Source organism: Trichechus manatus, unplaced genomic scaffold, assembly GCF_000243295.1.
Source record: "Trichechus manatus latirostris isolate Lorelei unplaced genomic scaffold, TriManLat1.0 scaffold00299, whole genome shotgun sequence".
In the NCBI taxonomy this organism is placed as follows: domain Eukaryota; kingdom Metazoa; phylum Chordata; class Mammalia; order Sirenia; family Trichechidae; genus Trichechus; species Trichechus manatus.
This window is the reverse complement of record NW_004444235.1, coordinates 261,950-282,753: the sequence shown is the minus strand read 5'-3', so window position 1 is coordinate 282,753 and position 20,804 is coordinate 261,950. Positions and strand designations below refer to the sequence as shown.

Sequence of the window (20,804 nt, the reverse complement as noted above, 5' to 3'; positions counted from 1 at the left end):
AAGACCGGGCACCGTTTTGTTCGGTTGTACATAGGGTTGCTATGACTCAGAATTGACTCGATGGCACCTGACAACAACAACAAACTTGAATTATTTAATAGAATTACTTTGTGGCTTTACTGTATGTTTTGAAATTCTACCTTATAATCAGAAATGAATTTCAGTATTGTGTCTCATCCTGGCTCCTCACAGTCTTCAATTTAGAGAAAAACTAGAAAGACAAATGAGTTGAAATCTGAGAACAATGAAGATAATAAATTTTGAGAAATAAATATTTAGAGATATCAATATTAAAAGTAAAAATTAAGGAGAATATTTTTCTTACCCGGAGTTCTCTGAGAAGTTTGTAACAGTTTGTTATTTGCCTTATAGTGTTAGGACGAATCGAATTTCTGACTCTAAATCTTGGTCTCTATAACATGTGGGATTAAAAGAAAAAAAAATCTTGGAGACAGCTAATAAGTCAGTGACTATAATTACAGTACAAAGTTTGTTTTGCATCTAATCCTAAAGAGATTTTCTGGAATTGACGTAAATGTATTTCCGTGAGGAGATCAGTCCAAAAAAAACATAGAAACCACCTGGTGTTAATTAAAGACGCTCTCTGTACGACGCTGTGGTTAAAGCAAATGACGCTCACTAAAGTTGGTGATAGTCATTTTGCTGACTCTTATGTAACTGATCTAATTTTCACCTGTTCACCATTCTGTGCATAAAGTGTAAAATGGACAGAAAAAATTCTCAGACTTGTCTAGCCACTTATTGGAGGAAGTAGGTCTAACATGGCTTTTGAAAAATAATTAGGATTTCATGAAGAAAAGATGGAAAGCTGTGATGAGTTCAGCCAAGGTCACTGACTTCTTCACTCTGTGGATTGAATCTGTCCCCATGTCCTTCAAGCCCTCATTGGAAAAACTTTGGTATTATTGATAGCCAATGCAGCCAGGAGCTGTTTAGCCATGATCAATCAAATGGGTGTGGCTCAATTGGTAGCTGCTCAGACCAAGTAGAAACTTTCCCCTCCTGTCATTGTTCCCAAAGTACTGGGTGTGACTCAAGCCTGTGAAACCCAGCTTACCAGCCTACATGCCGAAGAAAAAGATGCCTTTTGTCTTACTGCACCTGCCTGCTATGATGAACTATGTAGTCCATAATGTTTGTTTGTATTTCCTTATGAGAGACGGTATAAAAAGTTCTGCCTGTTTTTGTTCATAGAGCTTGATTTGAGGTATACACCTCCTTGTTCCTTGCCTGCGCACTTGCAATAAACGTACTTCCTCCCTCCTTACCTAGGTGTATCTTTATTGATGATGTCACACCGAAGAGGACCTGCTTTGGGTAACTTTACCATTGTCTTAATTATCTTAATTATCTAGTGCTGCTATAACAGAAATACTACAAGTGGATGACTTCAACAAACAGAAATTTATTTTCTCACAGTTTAGGAGGCTAGAAGTCCAAATGCAGGGTGCCAGCTCTAGGGGAAGGCTTTCTTTCTCTGTTGACTCTGAAGGAAGGTCCTTGTCTCTTTTAGCTTCTGCTCCTGGGTGGTCTTCATGTGGCTTGGCATCTTTCTTCCCCCATCTCTGCTTCTCTTGTTTGCTTGCTTAATCTCATTTATATTTCAAAAGAGATTGATTTAAGATACAATCTACACTCATCCTGCCTCATTAACATAACAGAGACAACCCATTCACAAATGGGATTATAACCTCAGGCATAGAGGTTAGGATTTACACACATATTTCTGGGTAACACAGTTCAATCCATAACGTTCTACCCTTTGCCCCCCCCCAGATTCATGTCCTTGTCAGATGCAAAACACATTCAACCCATCACATCGTCCCAAAAGTCTTAAATCAACTCCAAGTTCAAAATCTCATCTTCTGAAGTATTTAAATCAACTATGGGTGAGACTTTAGGAGTATTCCATCTGGGGGCAAAATTTCTTTAAATCTGTGAAGCCAAGAAATCTAGACTACAAATTATGTTTCCAAAGTGCAGTGATGGAACACGCACTAGGTAGAAATTCTCATTACAATGGGAGAAATTGGAGGTAAGGAAGGGATAATGTACACCAAGCAAGTCTAAAGCCAAGTAAAAGAATTTACATTATCTCTCAAGGCTTGAAAATAATCCTCTGTCCAATGAGACCATCTGAGCAACCATCCAGCCCTCCAGACTCTCGATGTTGGCCATGCTTTATGAATTGGAGTAAAGACCCCTCAGCCCTGGGCTTCAGCCCTGCACTCTAGGCCCACAGGTAAAGCAATTGTGCTCCCTTGGCTCTGGGTGGCCCTGTTCTCCTAGTCCATCTGAGTGGCGACCACACCCCCTTTGTCCCAGCTGGCCTTGTTCTTCTGTCCCTTGTGCAAGGCAGCCTATCCCCTCAGCTTTAGGTGACAGCCACATTCCCCTGGCAAACTTTAACAGCAGCCCCACACTCTGGAAAGGGTCTAGGGAAGATTCTACTCTTTCAAACCAAGGAGGCTCTGGCCTCACCTTTTGAGATCCAGGAGACCTTGGCCACACCCTTAGAAACTGAGAAGGCCCTGCTTCCCATGCTCCTTCGAACAGTTCTGCTGATCTCCAAGTTGGTCCAGAGATAGTCCTTTTCTTTTCTTGGAGGACAACAGATGTAGTTACTCTGGCCTGTTTCCTGCTTCTAGAATTCCAAGGATCAGTAAGCTTTCTTTCCTTTCATCCTGTCCCTGTCCCCTTCAGTGTAAGCCACTGGGTTTTCTGCTGTGGCAGTTGGTTAGATCCATCAGTTGCAGGCTTCCTCTCCTTAACAAAAGATTGAGTCACCAAGTCCTTGGTGAGCATTTCAGGGCATGTGTCCGTAGTTTGTACAGCAGAATCTTCCAAATCTTTAAGTTCCATTTCATTTTGCACAGTTCATTTTTAAATTCATCTCTTTCCTCTTGCATTTTACTGTAAACGCAAGAAGAAATCAAATGGCCTCTTTACAATCTTGCTTAGAAATCTCCTTAGCCAGATATCCAAGTTTATTACTTACAAGTTATACCTTCCACCAAACATTTGAACATAGTTCAGACAAGTTCTTTGCCACTGCATGAAAAGTATTGCACTTCCTCCATTGCCAATCACATGTCCATCATTTTCTTTTAAAGCCTCACTGAAAGAACATTTAAATCTATGTTTCTAGCAATATTCCATCTTCCAGGTATAGAAGATTAGCAAAGTTGATACACCTCATATAAAATTGAGTCCCTAAAAAAGAAAACAATGGAGCAGAAACAATATTTAAGATTATAATCCAAGAAATTTTTCAGAAATAACAGAAGACTTAAATCTACATATTAAAACAGCCCACCACATGCTTGTGATAACTGATCTAGAAAAGTCAATTCCAAGATATAGCCAAGGAAAAATATTAGAATTGAACATTAAAAAAAAAAAAAGTTATCTGTATCTCCATGTAGAAGCACAACTTCACTTTCAAAGACAGAAAATCAGATTGGCATCTGATTCTCAACAACAGCATACAAAGTAAGATAGATATGGATCAATACTTTTGAAACTTAAAGGGGAAAATGTGAGCCAGGAATTTTATCTCTAGCTAAGCAATACTTTCCAAGTAATACATTTAGAAAGAATTAGGCAAATAGAAAATTACTATTAGAACACCACAGTAGGCTAGATCCACCTTAAGGAGGAACAGGATATTTGCATAGTCTCTATGTATCTCCCCTAAATATTTATTAATTACTGTGTGTGTCCTAAGAAAGATGAAAATAAAAGTGTGTATATATAGGGTAGCTATAGTGTCACTGGAGCCTGGTGGCCAGTGGTTAAGAGTACACCTGCAAACCAAAAGGTTGCCAGTTTGAATCCACCAGCCATTCCTTGGAACTCTATGGGGCAGTTCTACTCTGTCCTATAGGGTCAGTATGTGTTGGAATCAACTGGATGGTAATGGGTTTTGGTTTATAACATCACTGTAAGTCAAAATCAACTCAATGACAATGGGTTTGCTTTTTTGGTTTATATATGTACATGTTTATGTGTTCTTTTTATCATCTTTACAGAAGAAATAGAGGAAATACATATCAGAAACCAGTGAAAATTATTATTATTAAATTTTCACTACCGGTGCAAATCACTTAGAGACATCTTTGGAAAATGTTTAATTCCAGCTCTGAGGCAGTAAACACAGAAGACTATCTTCAACATTTTGTACCAGAAAACAAGAAATCTATTAGAGTCTACTGGTGTCATATCGAAGGATTTAGGAATCAACTTAATGTTTTAGAGTTAAGTTTCTGTTGACCAAAGGTGGGACAATGTTAACATCAAAAGGTACAATAATTATAATGAATCTGAACTGATAAAATATATTAAAATCCATAAGTTTATAATGATAATTTATTAATAATCTTCATAAGATACAAGAAAATACCTTATTATTCTGAAAACTGGTAATTAAGTTTATTTAGTTTGCTTTTCATATATGAATTATATTCATTTTGCCTTATCAGGTTTGTCTTTATTGAAGAATTAAAGCTGAAAGAAAGGAAGGAAGGGAGAAAGGAAGGAAAAAAATGAAAGAAAGCAAAGAAGGGAGGGAGGGAGCCAACAAAAGAGAGTGGAAATAAAAATGAATGAAAAACAAAAATATACAAAGATACTCATTTTGAGATTTCATAAAGCCAGGGGTAATGAAAAATTCCTAAATGCTTTTAGAGAGACAAAAAAGGAATTAGAATAAGAATGATACGTGTTATGGATTGAATTGTATCCCCCAAAAATGTGTGTCAACTTGGCTAGTCTATGATTTCCAGTATTGTGTGATGGTCCACCATTTTGTTATCTGCTGTGCTTTTCCTAAATGTTGTAAATTCTACCTCTATGATGTTAATGAAGTGGGATTAGTGGCAGTTATGTTAATGAGGCAGGACTTAATCTACAAGATTAGGTTGTGTTTTAAGTCAATCTTTTTTGAGATATAAAAGAGAGAAGCAAGCTGAGAGACAGGGGGGATTTCATACCACCAAGAAAGAAGCACTGGGAGAAGAGCGCTTCCTTTGGACCTGGGGTGTCCTCGCTGAGAAGCTCCTAGCCGGTGGCAGATTGATGACAAAGACCTTTCTCCAGAGCCAAGGTTCGGAGGGAAAATTATTTCAAATTTAAAATTCTTTACAAACCAAACTGTTGGTCATGTGTGAGGAAAGAACAAAGATCACTTATAGCATGTCTGGACTTCAAATCTTGACTGTCAAAGAGGATGAAAATATTTCTTAGCAAAATGAGAGAATGAACAATGAAGAGGAAGATAGAGATCTTGGAAACAGAGTATCTAACACAGGAAATCAGGAAAGGAAAGTCTCAGCATGACAGCTGTGCACTGGGTCTAGAGAACAACCTCTCTAGACTGGAGTGGGAGGACTGACAGCACCAAGACAGAAGTCTCCAAGATAATGAAAGAACAAAAAATCATTTAATATAATTGAGTTTTTGAAGAATATATTTGATAGGCACATGTGTGGATCTAACTGAGCAAATGGGGAAATAATTTTTTTATTATAAAATAACTCACAAAATCATACAGAAAATGAAATATAAGCATGATACACAAGTTGTCTTAGCAGTGGAAAATATTTGCAAGTCCCTAATAAAAATTGATTTTCAAATTACTGAAAATCGTGATATACCATCAAGGAAGAGGGAAATGTGAGATTTTAAACAAACAAACAAAATAATGAATTTTTATATACTATTACAGAAATGAAAGGAACCCTGGTGGTGCCGTGGTTAAGCACTAAGCTGCTAACAGAAAGGTCAAGCAGTTGGAAACCACAAGCCGCCCTGAGGGAGAAAGATGTGGCTGTCTGCTTCTGTAAAGATTACAGCCTTGGAAACCCTGTGGAGCAGTTGTACTCTGTCTTATAGGCCCGCTATAAGTCAGAACTGACTCAATAGCAATGGGTTATAACATAAAGTTTGTTAATATGTCTGCAATTGACTATAAGAAATACTATGGTAAATTTACAGAGAAGTTGCTTAAAAAAATTAGAAAGTGGTTGCAATTGGAATGCATAGGTCATGGTAAGTAAGACATGGTAAGTAAGACATGGTAAGACAGCTTTTGAACTACATTTTTAGTACTATTTTTAATATTGGCTTGTGATAACAAATTTAAAAGAAATGTAAGGAGTGAAAGCAGGGATACCAGATTGAAGCTATTAATATTGTTCTGGTGAGAGATGATGGAAGCATGGAATGGCATGCAGGAAGTTGAAATGGAGAGACACGGGCACATTTAAGATATACAGATATCCCCCGACTTACGATGAGGTTCTATTCCAATGACTCGGATCTGATACAAGTCGAACACCTCGTTCTTTTGTTTGTTTTTGTGTCTTTACTTTTCATTATTATTGCCATTTATTATTAGTGTCTTTATAAATACGATCTTTATTTGTCTTTGGAGATTGGCATGAGAATGATAACATCAGCAAATTACATGCTGCAACATTGTATGTAGCACATACTACTAATGATAAAATGTATCAAAAAAAAAAAAACCCAAAATGGATGGTTTTAAGTGGGGTTCGTAGCAACTCCAGTACGTTGTAAGTGGGCACTCATAGTGACTCCATGCACAACAGAATGAAGCACTGCCTGGTCCCGCGTCATTCTTACAATAGTTGCTATGTATGACTTCATTGTTGCAGCCACTGTAACAATCCATCTCATTGAGGGTCTTCCTCTTTTTCACTGACCCTCCACTTTACCAAGAATGATGTCTTTCTTCAGTGACTGGTGCCTCCTGATAACATGTCCAAATAAGTGAGATGAAGTCTTCTCCTCCTAGCTTTTAAGGAGCATTCTGGCTGTTCTTCTTCCAAGACAGATTTGTTTATTCTTCTGGCATTCCATGGAATATTCAATATTCTTTGCCAATCTCATAATTCAAATGCATCCATTCTTCTTAGGTCTTCCTTATTCATTGTCCAGCTTTCACATGCATATGAGGTGACTGAAAATACAATGGCTTGGGTAAGGTGCACCTTAGTCCTCAAAGTGACATTTTTGCTTTTTAACACTTTAAAGAGGTGTTTTGCAGCAGATTAGTCCAATGCAATATATTGTTTGATTTCCTCACTGCTTCCATGGGCATTGATTGTGGATCCAAGTAAAATGAAATCCTTGACAACTTCATATTTTTCCTCCATTTTTCATGCTATTGCTTATTGGTCCAGTTGTGAGGATTTTTGTTTTCTTTATGTCTTTGTGTAATCCGTACTAAAGGCTGTAGTCTTTGATCTTCATCAGTAAGTGCTTCAAGTTCTCTTTGCTTTTGGCAAGCTAGGTTGTGTCATCTGCATATCACTTGTTGTTAATGAGTCTTCCTCCAATCCTGATTCGACATTCTTCTGCATATACTCCAGCTTCTCAGATTGTTTTTTCAGCATAGAGATTGAGTAGGTATGGTGAAAGGATACAACCTTGACCCATACTGTTCCTTCTATTAAATCATGCAATATTCCCTTTTCCTGTTCCAACGACCACCTCTTGGTCTATGTACACATTCCACACGAGCACAGTTAAGTGTTCTGGAATTCCCATTTTTCGCAGTGTTATCCATAATTTGTTATGATCCACACAATCGAATGCCTTTGCATAGTCAATAAAAGACAGGTAAACATCTTTCTGGTAATCTTTGCTTTCAGCCAAGATCCATCTGACATCAAAAATGATATCCCTGGTTCCAAGTCCTCTTCTGAATCCAGCTTGAATTTCTGGCAGTACCCTGTCAATGTACTGCTGCAATCTTTTTTGATTTAGCTTCAGCAAAATTTTACTTGCCTGTGATATTAATGATATTGTTCGATAATTTCTGCTTTTTGTTGGATAACCTTTCTTTGGCATGGGCACAAATATGGATGTCTTCTGGTCAGTTGGCCAGGTAGCTGTCTTCCAAATTTATTGGCATAGATGAGTGAGTGCTTTCAGCACTTCCCTGATAGAACATAAGGGTAGAAGTTGGACCTGTCTTATTATGTGTTGTGCAGATTAGCTAGGCTAGAAATAGACCTCATATGTGCATGTACATATGAGTGTATGAGTGCACATGTACAAGTAGAAGTCATGTGAAATTGGTGAGTAAGGGAAGAACTAGTTAACAAATGCTTCTGGAGCTACTTGTTATCCACTGCAAATCAAATTTTTATTCTTATTTCACAACATTTAAAAATGAATTCCTGTTGAATTAAAATCATATGTACAAAAATTAATGCTATAAAAAAGAAAATAAAAATTATATTTAGAAAATAATCTCTGCATGAGGGGGGCATATAAATTTTAACACAAATGGAAAAGATAGTTTACCAATTGACACAGGAACATTTATTAAACAATTTTTTCTTTCTTCATTGATTTATGGTGAGCTTCTTATTTTATACAGGAATTTACTTTCATACAGTTCCATTGATTCATCTATTGATTCTTGATCTAAAAGTTAACTGTTTTAATTACTGACACTTCAGCATATATTTTAATATTTAATACACAAAGTCTGCTTGTTTATTGGTTATTATTTTTTTCTAGAAAATCTAGAATTCCAGAAAATTTTAGCATGATTTGCTGGTTCCCAAAAAAGTCCTCCTTAGATATGTATTCAAACTAAATGTATGTGTGGAATATTTTGGAAGACACAAGCAAAAAAAAAAAAAGTACATCTACATTTCATGCCATATATTAAATGAAGTTTCAGAAAGTAACAGGAGACAAGGGTAAACTTAAACTATCAAAACAAAGAAGAGAAAGGCAGAGAGAAAGAGGAGGAGAAGATAAAGAAGAAAAAGAGAAAAAGAAATATTGGTTAATATCAGACCTCAGATTAAGGAAAGAAATTCTAAACAAATAAGCATAAAATAAACTATATTTAAAAAATCAATAAATATGATTGTATCACATTAAAATGTTTATCAGATATAAATATCACAAGTATTAAAAGACTATAAACACACTGAGAAACTACTTGCCACAAATAATCACAGCATTTTAATATTTTCTCTATCAACAGTGGTACAAATAAGTGAGGGAAAAAACAGTAAGATCAAAGAAAATAAACAGATAATTCATAGAAGAAATGAAAATAGCCAATAAACACATAAAATATTGGATTAAGGTCTGGCAGAATATTTTGTAATTCCAGTCATACACATTTTAACAAACACAACCTAATGATTTAGAGATAAATATTTTGTATAAAACATATTTTTCTTTTTCTATGGAAGCTTTTTAATAAATTAACTCAATTTGCTATAGAGGATGAAGTTTAAGGATATTATAGTTCCTCGTGGTTTTTTTTCAGAACACTTATCACCTCCTTATGTCTCAGACTATAAATAAGAGATTTTAATAAAGGACTTACTATTATATGAAAATTTGCCACTGGTATATCTTTATCCCCTTCTTCAAATGGTTGAATATACATGAGAAGACAGATCTAGAATACTGAGACAGAGAGAAAATGAGATTCACAGGTAGAAAAGGCTTTACCTCTCCCCTCTTTGGATTTCATTCTGAAAACTGTGAAAAGGATGCAGAGATAAGAGATCAAGACAGTGACAATGGTGAAGATTTGAATAGGCATTGAAAAAATATATATTATTAGTTCATTAATAAAAGGGTCAGTACAAGATAGTCTGTACAATGGCAAAATATCACAAAAAAGTGGTCAATTTGATTAGACCTAGAAAAAGTTAACCTTAAAAGAAGCACAACATGCATCATGGAATGCAGGTTACTAGCTATTAAAGTCCCTGCAGTCATCTGAATGTAGAGTTTCTTCAGCATCATGGTGTGGTACTGCAGTGGACTATATATTGCCAAATAGTGATCATAGGCCACTGCTGCCAGGAGAAAGTAGTCTGCAGTTTCAGCAAGGCAGAGAAAATAAAATTGTCTCGTGCATTCGTAGAGAGAAATCATTCTGTCCTCAGAAAAGAAGTTGTCTAACATCTTAGGAGTAATGGCACAGGAACAACAGGAATCCATAAGAGCCAGATTGCCCAGAAGGATATAGATTGTTGTGTGGAGATGGAGCTCCATGAAAATCAGCACCACCAAACCAAGATTCCCTACCATGGTGATCAGATAAATAGCAAAGAACACCACAAACAGAAGGGTCTTCAGAACTAGGTGATCCATAAATTCTATAAGGATAAAGTCAGTTGTCAAGGAGTGATTGTCCTCGGTCATCTGTACTTTATTGAGACAGAAATTATGGAGCGATAAGATTCTAATTTAGATTGTGTGTAATTGTCCCTTCAATTTTCTCTTGGACAACAGAAAGTAGAGCCATTCCCTCAAGCTTCCCCTGTTGTCTCTGAAATACAGGCACACATACTTCTAGGGAACACTCATTCTCCTCAAGTATCATCTTATATGACCTCAAGTTCTGAAGCTCAAGATTCACAAGAATATTTTGATAATTCCTGGGAAATTCTTGCAGTGAGAAAGTCTGTGTTTAGGAATTTATACAAAGATAGTGAACAAATACAGGGTACCCTAGATTTAGTGTTCTCAAATATTTCAATGTCAGTTTTTGGATTGACAATTCTTAAAGTATACTTAAAATTCATTTTCTTGTATATATGTTTTTCACTGAGTCAACAGTTTTTATATACTATATTTTTGTACATTATTTTGTATACGTTTTTATATACTATTCCAGTGGAGTTAATATTTCAAAATAGCATATTATATCTACTGTATTAGAAATATAAACATGAGAAAATTAAAAAAAATATTTACTAATTAATTTTAAAATAAAAATAATAAGCCTATTATATGGTAACTTAAGTAAATATATTTAAAACATATTGAAACTTGATGTTAGGTACATGCAGACTAATTTTATCTGTTTTTGGAATTTTCCGTAGTAAAAATTTAAATAAACAATGCAACAAGGAAAAAAGGTCAAAATAGTTTAAAAAGTTCACTAGGGTCAGTCATAAAATAACTTTTTTTGTCCTAATTTATTGACGATGTTATTCTTACCATATACTTAAGTTGGCTTCTGGACAATCTGTTGTTTTCCATGATAGGCTTATTGAATCTTGAACTTATATGAAGTTGTTGAAATTACTGCAGATTTATCGTGCATTTCAAAACAAATATTTTTTATTTGTCATTTTCAATATTTTCTTGATTTACCTTTGGGACATATTTTAGACTTCTTCACCAAATTCTTTGAGTGATTATTCTAATATTGTGATTGGAATCATATTAAACTCTCATCTACGTCGCAGCCCCTCACACGGGGCACCATCTGTTGCAGCAGCAGCAAATGTCGGGACTGCGGAGACAGTAACCAAACAAACTCTTACAGAGAAGTGGGGCCAGGAGGGTCACTCTGAGGAGTCGACCCTCGGCTTCAGTCCCAGGAGTTTATTTATAGTCAATACAGCAAGCAGTGAAGCAAATAACAGAACAATGGGCTTTGGGTGAGTAAAAATAAGTTTCGGGCAAGGGAGAAGGAATTCAGGTAAACAAGCCGGTCAGTAATGGGACAATAGGTTTGGGAAAGCAAGTCGTGACAAGTTTCAACATGTTGGGGACAAGTCTCAACATGCTGTGCAGCATAGAGGCCCATGGGAGCTGCAGTTGTCAATAGTGCAACCATGTTTAAATGGCATATATCCCCACACATCTAATTAAAAAAAATTATCTAAATATATTTAGATGGTTACATTAGATCATTCACCAAAAATATATCCCAGACTAATTCAAGAATTAAATGTAAAAAATTGAAGTATCTAAAAGTATTAATGATTATGAGATTTCAGATTGGGGAGTTTTAAGCAGCAAAAGAATAGAAAAAATTACAAAGGGATAAATCAATATATTTGAGGACCTTAACATGAAAATACTTGTACATCAAAAAACATCATAAGCAAACAGAGAGTCCCTGATGGAGCAGGAGAAAGGTGGGGTGCAGAACTCAAATTCTAATAAGAAGACCAGATTAATGGTCTGACTGAGATTGGAGGAACCCCGTAAAGCATGGCCCCCATTTCTGTATCCTCCCAGAGCTAAAAAAATTTTCGAGGCCAACTCTTCAGACAGTGATTGGACTGGACTGTGGGACATAAAGTGATACTTGTGAGGAGTGTGCCTCTTAGCTCAATTAGATACAAGAGACTAAATGGGCAGCTTCTGTCTGGAAGTGAGATGGGAAGGCAGAGAGAGTTAGGAGCTGGTTGAATGGACACGGGGAATCAGGGGTGGAGAGGTGGAGTGTGCTGTCACAGTATGGGGAGAGCAATTAGGGTCATAGGGTCACATAACAACGTATGTATAAATTTTTGTATGGGAGACTAACTTGAAATGTAAACTTCATTTAAACTACAGCAATAAACAAAGAAAAATCACAAGCAAATCTGGAAGGTAAGCAAATTATTGACCAAAAAAAATGTATTACAACTACATATATAAGTCCAATAGACTTTTTATGTAAAATGTATACATAAATAACAAGAAAAATGGAAGGCTCTTTGAAAGAGTAGGCAAATGAAACGAGCAGGTGATTTTCAGAAAAAAGGTAAATGGTAAATAAATACACAGCACATATTTAACTTAATTAGTAATCATAAATATTCAAAAATACATCAAAAATACATCAGGAAATGTTTATTGACTGTCCAAATATGTCTGTCACTGTAAGAAATCCTGGTAATATAAAATCAGATATGACATGATAGACACTCACGAGAAGGTTAACAGGCTTTGCTTTTATTATCCAACAATTACAATTTACTATTTATTCTTCTTAAACTGTTGTTTATATTTATCCACTTCCTTCCTTTCTTAGAGTTGTTATAGAGAACAAAACCACTCAGTCCTTGATATAAGTTTAGGAGGATTTATTAAGTAAAAATTTTTTTAAAAGGTACATTTTTATGTGGAGAGATACCAGTTCATATAAGTGAAAAACTGATGGCTCCAGTGAGAGAGTTTCTAACAAGACTAGATATAGTTTAAGAAACAAAGAAATTATAATACAATTATTTGATTGGTTAGTTTTTGTTTGAGGTCACAAGAAGGGTGGGTTAGGAGGTAGGGAATAGGCTTTTATTGAATAATTGTGTACAGAGGCTTATAGTAATTGATTTCAGGGGCTAATTACAGAGGTTTTCAATCATAGTTACCTATGCTTTAGGAGGGACACAAACACATCACTGGTTGTTGTTAAGCAGCTCTAACCAGATGTCTCAGGGAGTTGTGATAACCATTCAGTACTAGTACCTTATCTTCCAGAAACAACTGGTTAAAACAAAACCCCTTTAAAGTTGTCTGGGAAACTTTAGTTAAGGCTAGCTCCAAATCCCTTTCAAAATAATTTTAATTACATCCTTTTCATAAAGAAACATTTCTTGGCCAACTTTACACAAAAAGACACCTATGGCAATATTCCCCTCTTTAGAGTGAATTTCTTTTACATCCTGGTTTGATCCAGAGAGAAACACTCCTTCAGTTCTCATGGCTACTAGCAATTAAGGAGCCAGATAGCAGGCGCTTGTGAAAAGTAACCCTGCTGAGAGAAGCTGGGCAAATAAAGAGTCCTAGGCAGGCATATTAAAAAAAAAAGAAAGACCAGATTAATTCATCAAAAAACTGCACTTAATTCATTCATCAAGTCTTGGTCTTAAAAAAGGCCTCATGAACTTCTCCTTTACAGAGACTTCTCTAGTTTCAGCTTTTACCACCTAATATTTGAATTATTGCAGTTAGTCTCCTTGCTTCTAGCCTCTCCTTCCAGTTAATTGTCAAATCAGTTTTCCAAAAGAATCATATTACAGTTGGCCCTTCAGAACCCTGGATACAGCATACGCGGATTCAAGCAACTACATATTGAAAATATTCAAAAGAAAAAAAGAAAGTGCCAAGAAATAAAATTTGAATTTGCCATGTGCTGAGCACTATGCTGAATCCACATGAATGAAATGATGTGTAGGCATACCCTACTGTAACCTCCCACCATTTCATAGATCCTTAGTCTCACTCCAGCACTCATTGTTTGAGCATTGTTGGCCTCATGTCTTGTTTGTTTGCTATTTTTGTTGTGTGCACCCTTTCTTTCTGTGAAAAAATGGCTCCCAAAAAGCAATTTAGTGGTCAAAGCAATCCCTCTAAGTCCAATAGAGAAAGTAAATTGCTGTCTCTTTTGATGAGAAAATAAAAATCTTAGATCTCTTTTTTTTTTTTAATTGTATTTATTTTGTTGTTGTTGACGATATACAGGGCAGAACATACACCAATTCAACAGTTTCTACATGTACAAGTAAGTGACATTGATTACATTTTTCAAGTTGGGCAAACATTCTTACCCTCCTTTTCTGCGTTGTTTCTCCTCCATTAACATAAACTCACTGCCCCCTAAGGCTCCTATCTAATCTTTCAAGTTGCTGCTGTCAACTTGGTACCGATATAAATACAGATAGTTCTTAAAGGAGCACAAGGCTCAAGGCAGACATTTTCAAATAGTTAAGATAAACTATTGTTTAGTTTTAAGAAGACTTCAGGGAATATTTCTGGTTTAAGATTTAAAGACAGGGCAGAATTCTTAAATCATTCTTAAACAAGGAAAAACTAGATTGGTGAGATTCACAAGGTAAGTGAGAGAGTTACAGGAAAAAACATTAATCAAATGAATAGGTTCTTTAGAGAAAAATCAGATTAATGATCATAAATATTAACTATGTTTTACACTAAAATATGGATTGACCAGCTTGCTCATGGAATCAGATACTCTTGTTAAATTAATTTTCTGGCTAATGGGAGATGGAAATTTAGCTAGAAAAACCTTCCTGCACAAATATCTTTCTAAAATGGATTAGTATACTTTCCACCTTAATTTATTATTAAGTATTCATTGCTTTGCTTGGTTCCTGAGGACAGAAAATAACAATTTAGAAAAGACCAAAGTAAATTTAAGAGGCTGCTTCCAAACAAGCAAACCAAACTCATTGCCCTCAAGTGGATCCTGACTCATAAGGACAGATTAGAACTGCCTCATAGATTTTCCAAGTAGCAGCTGCTGGATTTGCACTGCTGACCTTTTGGTTAGCAGCCCAGCTCTTAACCACTTCACCATCAGAGGCAGCTCACAGGTCCCTAAACCAAGAGGCTCACTGAATAGTCTTAGCAAACAGGTGGGAGGACAGAAATGAATTATAACAGAATGCTGCTGGGGAGGTGATGTTCTTTCCACTTGTTAATTGCTTTGCTGATAGGCCAATGCTGCTTAGAAAGGGAAGTAACACTTCAGGGGAAAACCAGACTCCAGACATGAAAGAGCCTTCTCAGAAGCCCAAGAATCAGCAGCTTTAGTGAGAAACTTGCATATGGTCCCATTGGCTCCCAGTGGGAGAAACAAGTAGAAGATTCCACCCAACAAAGGACCTGAGATTAACGTATTTGGCTTAATTTTATCTAATAACCACCTATTCTTGAATCTTGCTATAAAATTTCTTTCTTTTTTTCCTCTGCTTACTCTCGCTCTTTTTTTTTTTTTTTTTTGTGCTTTAGGTGAAAGTTTACAGAGCAAATTAGTTTTTCATTAAACAATTAATACACATATTGTTTTGTGACATTGGTTGCCAACCCCATGATGTGTCAATGCTCCTCCCTTCTTGACCTCTGGTTCCCCATTTCAATTTGTCCAGCTTTCCTGTCCTTTCCTGCCTTCTTGTCTTTGCTTTTGGGCTGGTGTGCCCATTTAGTCTCTTATACATGGTTGAACTATGTGTTATTGTTTATTTGATAGGCCTGTCTTATCTTTGGCTGAAGGGTTGACTTCAGGAGGGTGTCCGGAAAAATCTTAGATATTTTGAAAAGTAGCATGTCGTTTCCTGCAGTGGGCCGTAAGGTTGTTAAGAAAGAATTGAGCATTCATACAATAAAGCTAAAGAAGGTGAAATTTGTGTAAGTGTTAGTGGAATTGCTGTCCCTACAATGTCAAAAATGGTCTCACGGGTTCTTGATAAAGTGCTTGCAAAGACTGAAAAGTATTACTAAGTGTAAGCATTAACAAGTATTTACAAAGCATTTACAATGTTTTAGGTATTATAAGTAACCTAGAGATGATTTAAAGTATACTGGAGGATGTGTGTAGGTTTTGTGTAAATACTACGCCATTTTAAATAAGGGACTTGAGTATCCTAAGATTTTGATACCCAAGGTGGTTCTGGAACCAATCCCCTGCAGATACCAAGTGACAACTGCACTCTGCTACCAAGAAGATATCAATGTTTGATGCCTCTAAGATAAATTCAGAATTGGTAATGTGGCTTTAACGTTCTCAGTAAACAGATCCACTTTAATCCTTATTTTCCACACTCACCAGCTGCTTTCACCAATAGCTCTGCCAGGTTTCTACACCCATCCTTCACCTCCCTCATTTCCTACCACCATTGTCACACTCATTTCCATAAACACTGACTCTGCTCATGCTTTTATTCCTATTTTTCCATCATATCCACTTTTTTTCCACCCTTTAAACATCTCGTTTCTAATGCTATTTAATGACTAAATACCCTTGACTACACCAATCTCCATTTTCTGCATTCCCAAGTACATGCTATACCCAATACAACCTAAAATTCCTTGTGTATAATCTACATTGTTTTTTTCCCTGATACGTGTATGTCCAATTTCCTTAGAAGATTTTAAACATGTGGAGATTAACTGTGTCTCAAGTTTCTCTGAAAGGAGCTGTAAAAGATAGCAGGGAAAGGGCATCATAGATTCAAATCCTAACTCCGCTTGCATGCCTACATGAACTTGGGCTAACTACTTAATATTTCAAAGTCTGAGTTTTTTACTCTGAAAAGTATGAAAAATAATGCCTAAATAATTGAAAGGTTATATGTTTCAAATGTGTAGATTTGTGTCTAGCTGAGAGTGGGTCTCATTAAACCACCTTTCCTTATATATTTGCACATTTAAGTGAGCGATAAATTTTTTTCATTGTTATTGTTTAGGTTTTTAGGATTTTCACTATTTTCTGCCTCATTTTTGCTGAACAGCATCTTCAGCTTTCTGTTAATGCTCATAATATACCAATAATTTACATTGGAATTGGTGCAGCTTAGTGATATTCCTAATAACAAACAAGAGAAGTAATGCTATCTTGGGGAAAAACCCTTGAATTAATTGATATATTCAGGAATCGTACTATCATGCATCATAGACAACTATCAAACTATGCAAAAACATTCAAATCCATATGGATTTCAACATAAATAGCAATATTTTCAACTAAAGATTGATAAATTACCATTATACAAACACTCTATTTCAGAGCTTGACAGGAAAAATGACTCACACTAAAGATGTTCTTGATTTGAGAATACATATTCTGTATAAATCCATATTCAAACACAGTCTCTTGAACACCTCAAAGAAAGTTGAGACTAGAATTCAAGCGCACAGGTTACTTCTGATAGATGGTGTGGCTAAGTCATTAATATAAGAGAAGTTGAAATGCGTGAAGCTTGTTAAGACTATGCTTAGGGATTCCCTTAATTTGCCAACAATGCTAAATGGAGGCTACCTTTATATACCGGATTTTATTCCTAGGATTTGTTGGATATGTAGAAAATTGTAGCTAATTCCACTCTGACACAATTTGTGACCTTAGGAATAGTCAATTAATTCCCTCCTAAGAGATCCTAGTAGTTTAGATTTTGAAATAGATTTTAGCAGAGTTCCTCCTTCCTGTACTTATTTAGCCATTTACACATGATTTGACTTAAAAGTCATCGTGTCTTAGTGATTTAATATGTGATATACAAAGTGATCATTTTCCATTTTCCCAATATCCTTCACTTTGAAAAAAGTTTATCTAATTAAAATCAATTTGTCACAAGGGATCTTTGTTTCAGAATGTTCTGAGGTTTTCTCTTCTTCATAATTCTTTTCATAATATTTATCACTTCCTTATTTCTTAGACTATAGATAAAAGGGTTTAGTAAAGGAATTACTAGAGTATAAAAAATTGCAACTGGTATATCTTTATCCCCTTCTTTAAATGAATTTGGCCGAATGTACATGAAGAGAAGAGAACCATAGAATATTGAGACAGAGAGAAAATGAGATGCACAAGTAGATAAAGCTTTGCCTCTTCCCTCTTTGGATTTAATTCTGAAAATTGTGAAAAGGATGCAAAAATAAGAGATTAGGACTGTTGTAATACTGAAAATTTGAACTGACCCTGAAAAGATAAGTATCATCAGTTCGTTGATATAAGGGTCAACACAGGAAAATCTGTATAATGGAAGAACATCACAAAAAAAGTGATTGATTTGATGAGATCCACAAAAGGTTAACCTTAATAGAAGTACTACATGAATCATGGAATGCAGGTTCCCAGCTATGTAGGCCCCTATGGTCATCTGAATGCAGAATTTCTTTGACATCACGGTGTGGTACTGCAGTGGACTACATATTGCCACATAGCGATCATAGGCCATTGTTGCCAGGAGAAAGCAGTCCGCAGTTTCAGCGAGACAGAGGAAATAAAATTGTGCCATGCATTCATAGAGGGAAATCATTCTGTCCTCAGAAAAGAAGTTCTCTAACATCTTGGGTATGATGGCACAGGAACAGCAGGAATCCATCAGAGCCAGGTTGCCCAGAAAGATGTACATTGGTATATGGAGGCAGTGCTCCATGAAAATCAATGCCAGCAAGCCAAGATTCCCCACCATTGTGATCAGATAAATAGCAAAGAACACCACAAACAGAAGGGTCTTCATTTCTGGGTGATCTGAAAATCCTATGAGGATAAACTCAGTTGTCCAGGAGTGATTTTCCTGGGTCATCTCTACTTTCTCTGTTGAGACAGAAATTTTGGGGAGATTAGATTCTAATTCAGAGTGTGTCTAATTGTCCATTTGAATTTCTCTTGGACAACAGGGAGTATAGCCACTCCCTCAGGCCTCCCCTGCTGTCTCTGAAATACAGGCATGCATACTTCTAGGGAACATTAGTTCTCCAAGTGTCATCTTGTATGACGTCAAGTGCTGAAGCTCAAGATTCACAAGAATATTTTGATAATTCCAGGGAAATGCTTGCAGTGAAAAGATCTGTGTTTATGAAGTTACACAAAGATGGTGAACAAATACATGGTACCCTAGAGTTAGTGTTCTCAAATATTTCAATGTCAGTTTTTGTATTGACAATCCTTAAATTGTACTTAAAATCCATTTTCCTATATATATATTTTTTTCACTGAGCAATTGTTTTTTATATACTATCCTAGTGTAGTGAATATTGAAAAATAGCATACTATAGGTGTGTTAAATGTATAATTTAAAAAGTACACTAAGTTTCCTAAGCATAAAGGAGGGAACTAATTAAAGAAAATTACCTTGGAAAGGTAGGGAAATAAAATTTCATCGATTTCCTTAATAAGTTAATTGGTGTATATTAACTTCATATTTTTATTAACTCATTCTGCTATGATGGAGCAAATTTTCTTAGACTCGTTACAAATAAAATATTAATATCTTCCTTCCTTATCTTAATACTTTCCATTTCTAACCTGAAAGGTCTCCTGTTGTTCTAATATTTTGAGATTTGATGATCATACTCTAATAATTGTGATCATATTATGAAATTTAATAAATATCCTTTATGTATCTTTTCCAGTCTGTTCCATAGAGACCTCTACCATTTATCAGACAGAAGCTCCCCATTGTTTGATAACTTTCTTATGGTCACATTCTCCAGATCATTTTCAGATCTACTTATCTTTGCTGCAGTTCAATGGTCATCACTTCCTGATATTGCCAGAAGCAACACTCTGCTGCCAGGAGGACTCCAATATTTGTTGTCTCTAAGATAAATTCTAATTCTTTAGGATGGCATATAAGGTTTTCTGTAACTGATTCACCTCCATCCTAATTTCTCACATTCACCAAAAGCTCTTCTAGCTTTCTCACTCTGTCTACCCATTGTTCAATTCCCTCATCCTCCACCCCTAGTACCATACTCACTCATTTCCATAAACACTGACTCTGCCCATGCTATTATTTCTTACAAATCATTATCCCAAACATAGACATTTGACACTTTGAACAAACATCTATATCTTTTCAATCCTTTCCTTAAGGCATAGTTACATATAATGGTACTTTTACTAAAGTTTTAACTGAAAAACACAGACCACGCTGATCTCCGTTTTCTGAGTCCTTAAGCATATGTTATATACCCAACATAATCTAGAATTTCTCTTGTTTAATCTATGTTGCTTTTATTATACATGTATGCACAATTTGTTTGTTAGATAGTAAGCATTTGTAGATTAACTGTGACTTACACTTTTGTGAAGGGAGCTGTAAAATAGTCTGGTAAAAAGCAGAATTAATTCAAATCTCAGCTCTACCCTGATCACCTGGGACAAGTGAGCTTGTTTTCAATATCTTATTAATGATGCTAAGTGACCACTGTGGCCTCTGCAAACTGAGACTACTAACTTTGAAGAAGAGCCTACAAAGGAACTTATTCAAAATTCTTTATTCGAAAAAATTTAGGCATCTATTACTTGAATTGACTTTTTAAAAATTGTTGTAAACGAAGAAAGGTCATGCAAGCCCCATAGACACATCCAAACTCCCTGAGGGACTGAATGGCTGGGCGGAGGGCTGTGGGGACTGTGGTGGTCTCAGGAAACATCTAGCTCAATTGGCATGACACAGCTTATAAAGACAATGCTCTACATTCTAGCTTGGTGAGTAGTGTCTGGGGTCTTAAAAGCCTGTGAG

General features: G+C 35.8%; 1 protein-coding gene and 1 pseudogene across 1 annotated transcript; both read right to left on the bottom strand.

The window, feature by feature from the left end:
* Window positions 1–9,316: 9,316 nt before the first annotated feature.
* LOC101344275 (olfactory receptor Olfr180-like) lies at window positions 9,317–10,233 on the bottom strand (annotated as a pseudogene).
* Window positions 10,234–17,584: 7,351 nt separating this feature from the next.
* Window positions 17,585–18,881, bottom strand: LOC101344012 (olfactory receptor 5K1-like). Its single transcript, XM_004390450.2, has one exon. The coding sequence runs from the start codon at window positions 18,858–18,860 to the stop codon at window positions 17,892–17,894; it is 969 nt and encodes a 322-aa protein (XP_004390507.1). The 5' UTR covers window positions 18,861–18,881; the 3' UTR covers window positions 17,585–17,891.
* Window positions 18,882–20,804: the final 1,923 nt, after the last annotated feature.

Excerpts from the sequence above, each read along its gene's own strand:
- LOC101344012 (XM_004390450.2), bottom strand. The coding sequence starts at position 18,860 with ATGACCCAGGAAAATCACTCCTGGACAACTGAGTTTATCCTCATAGGA.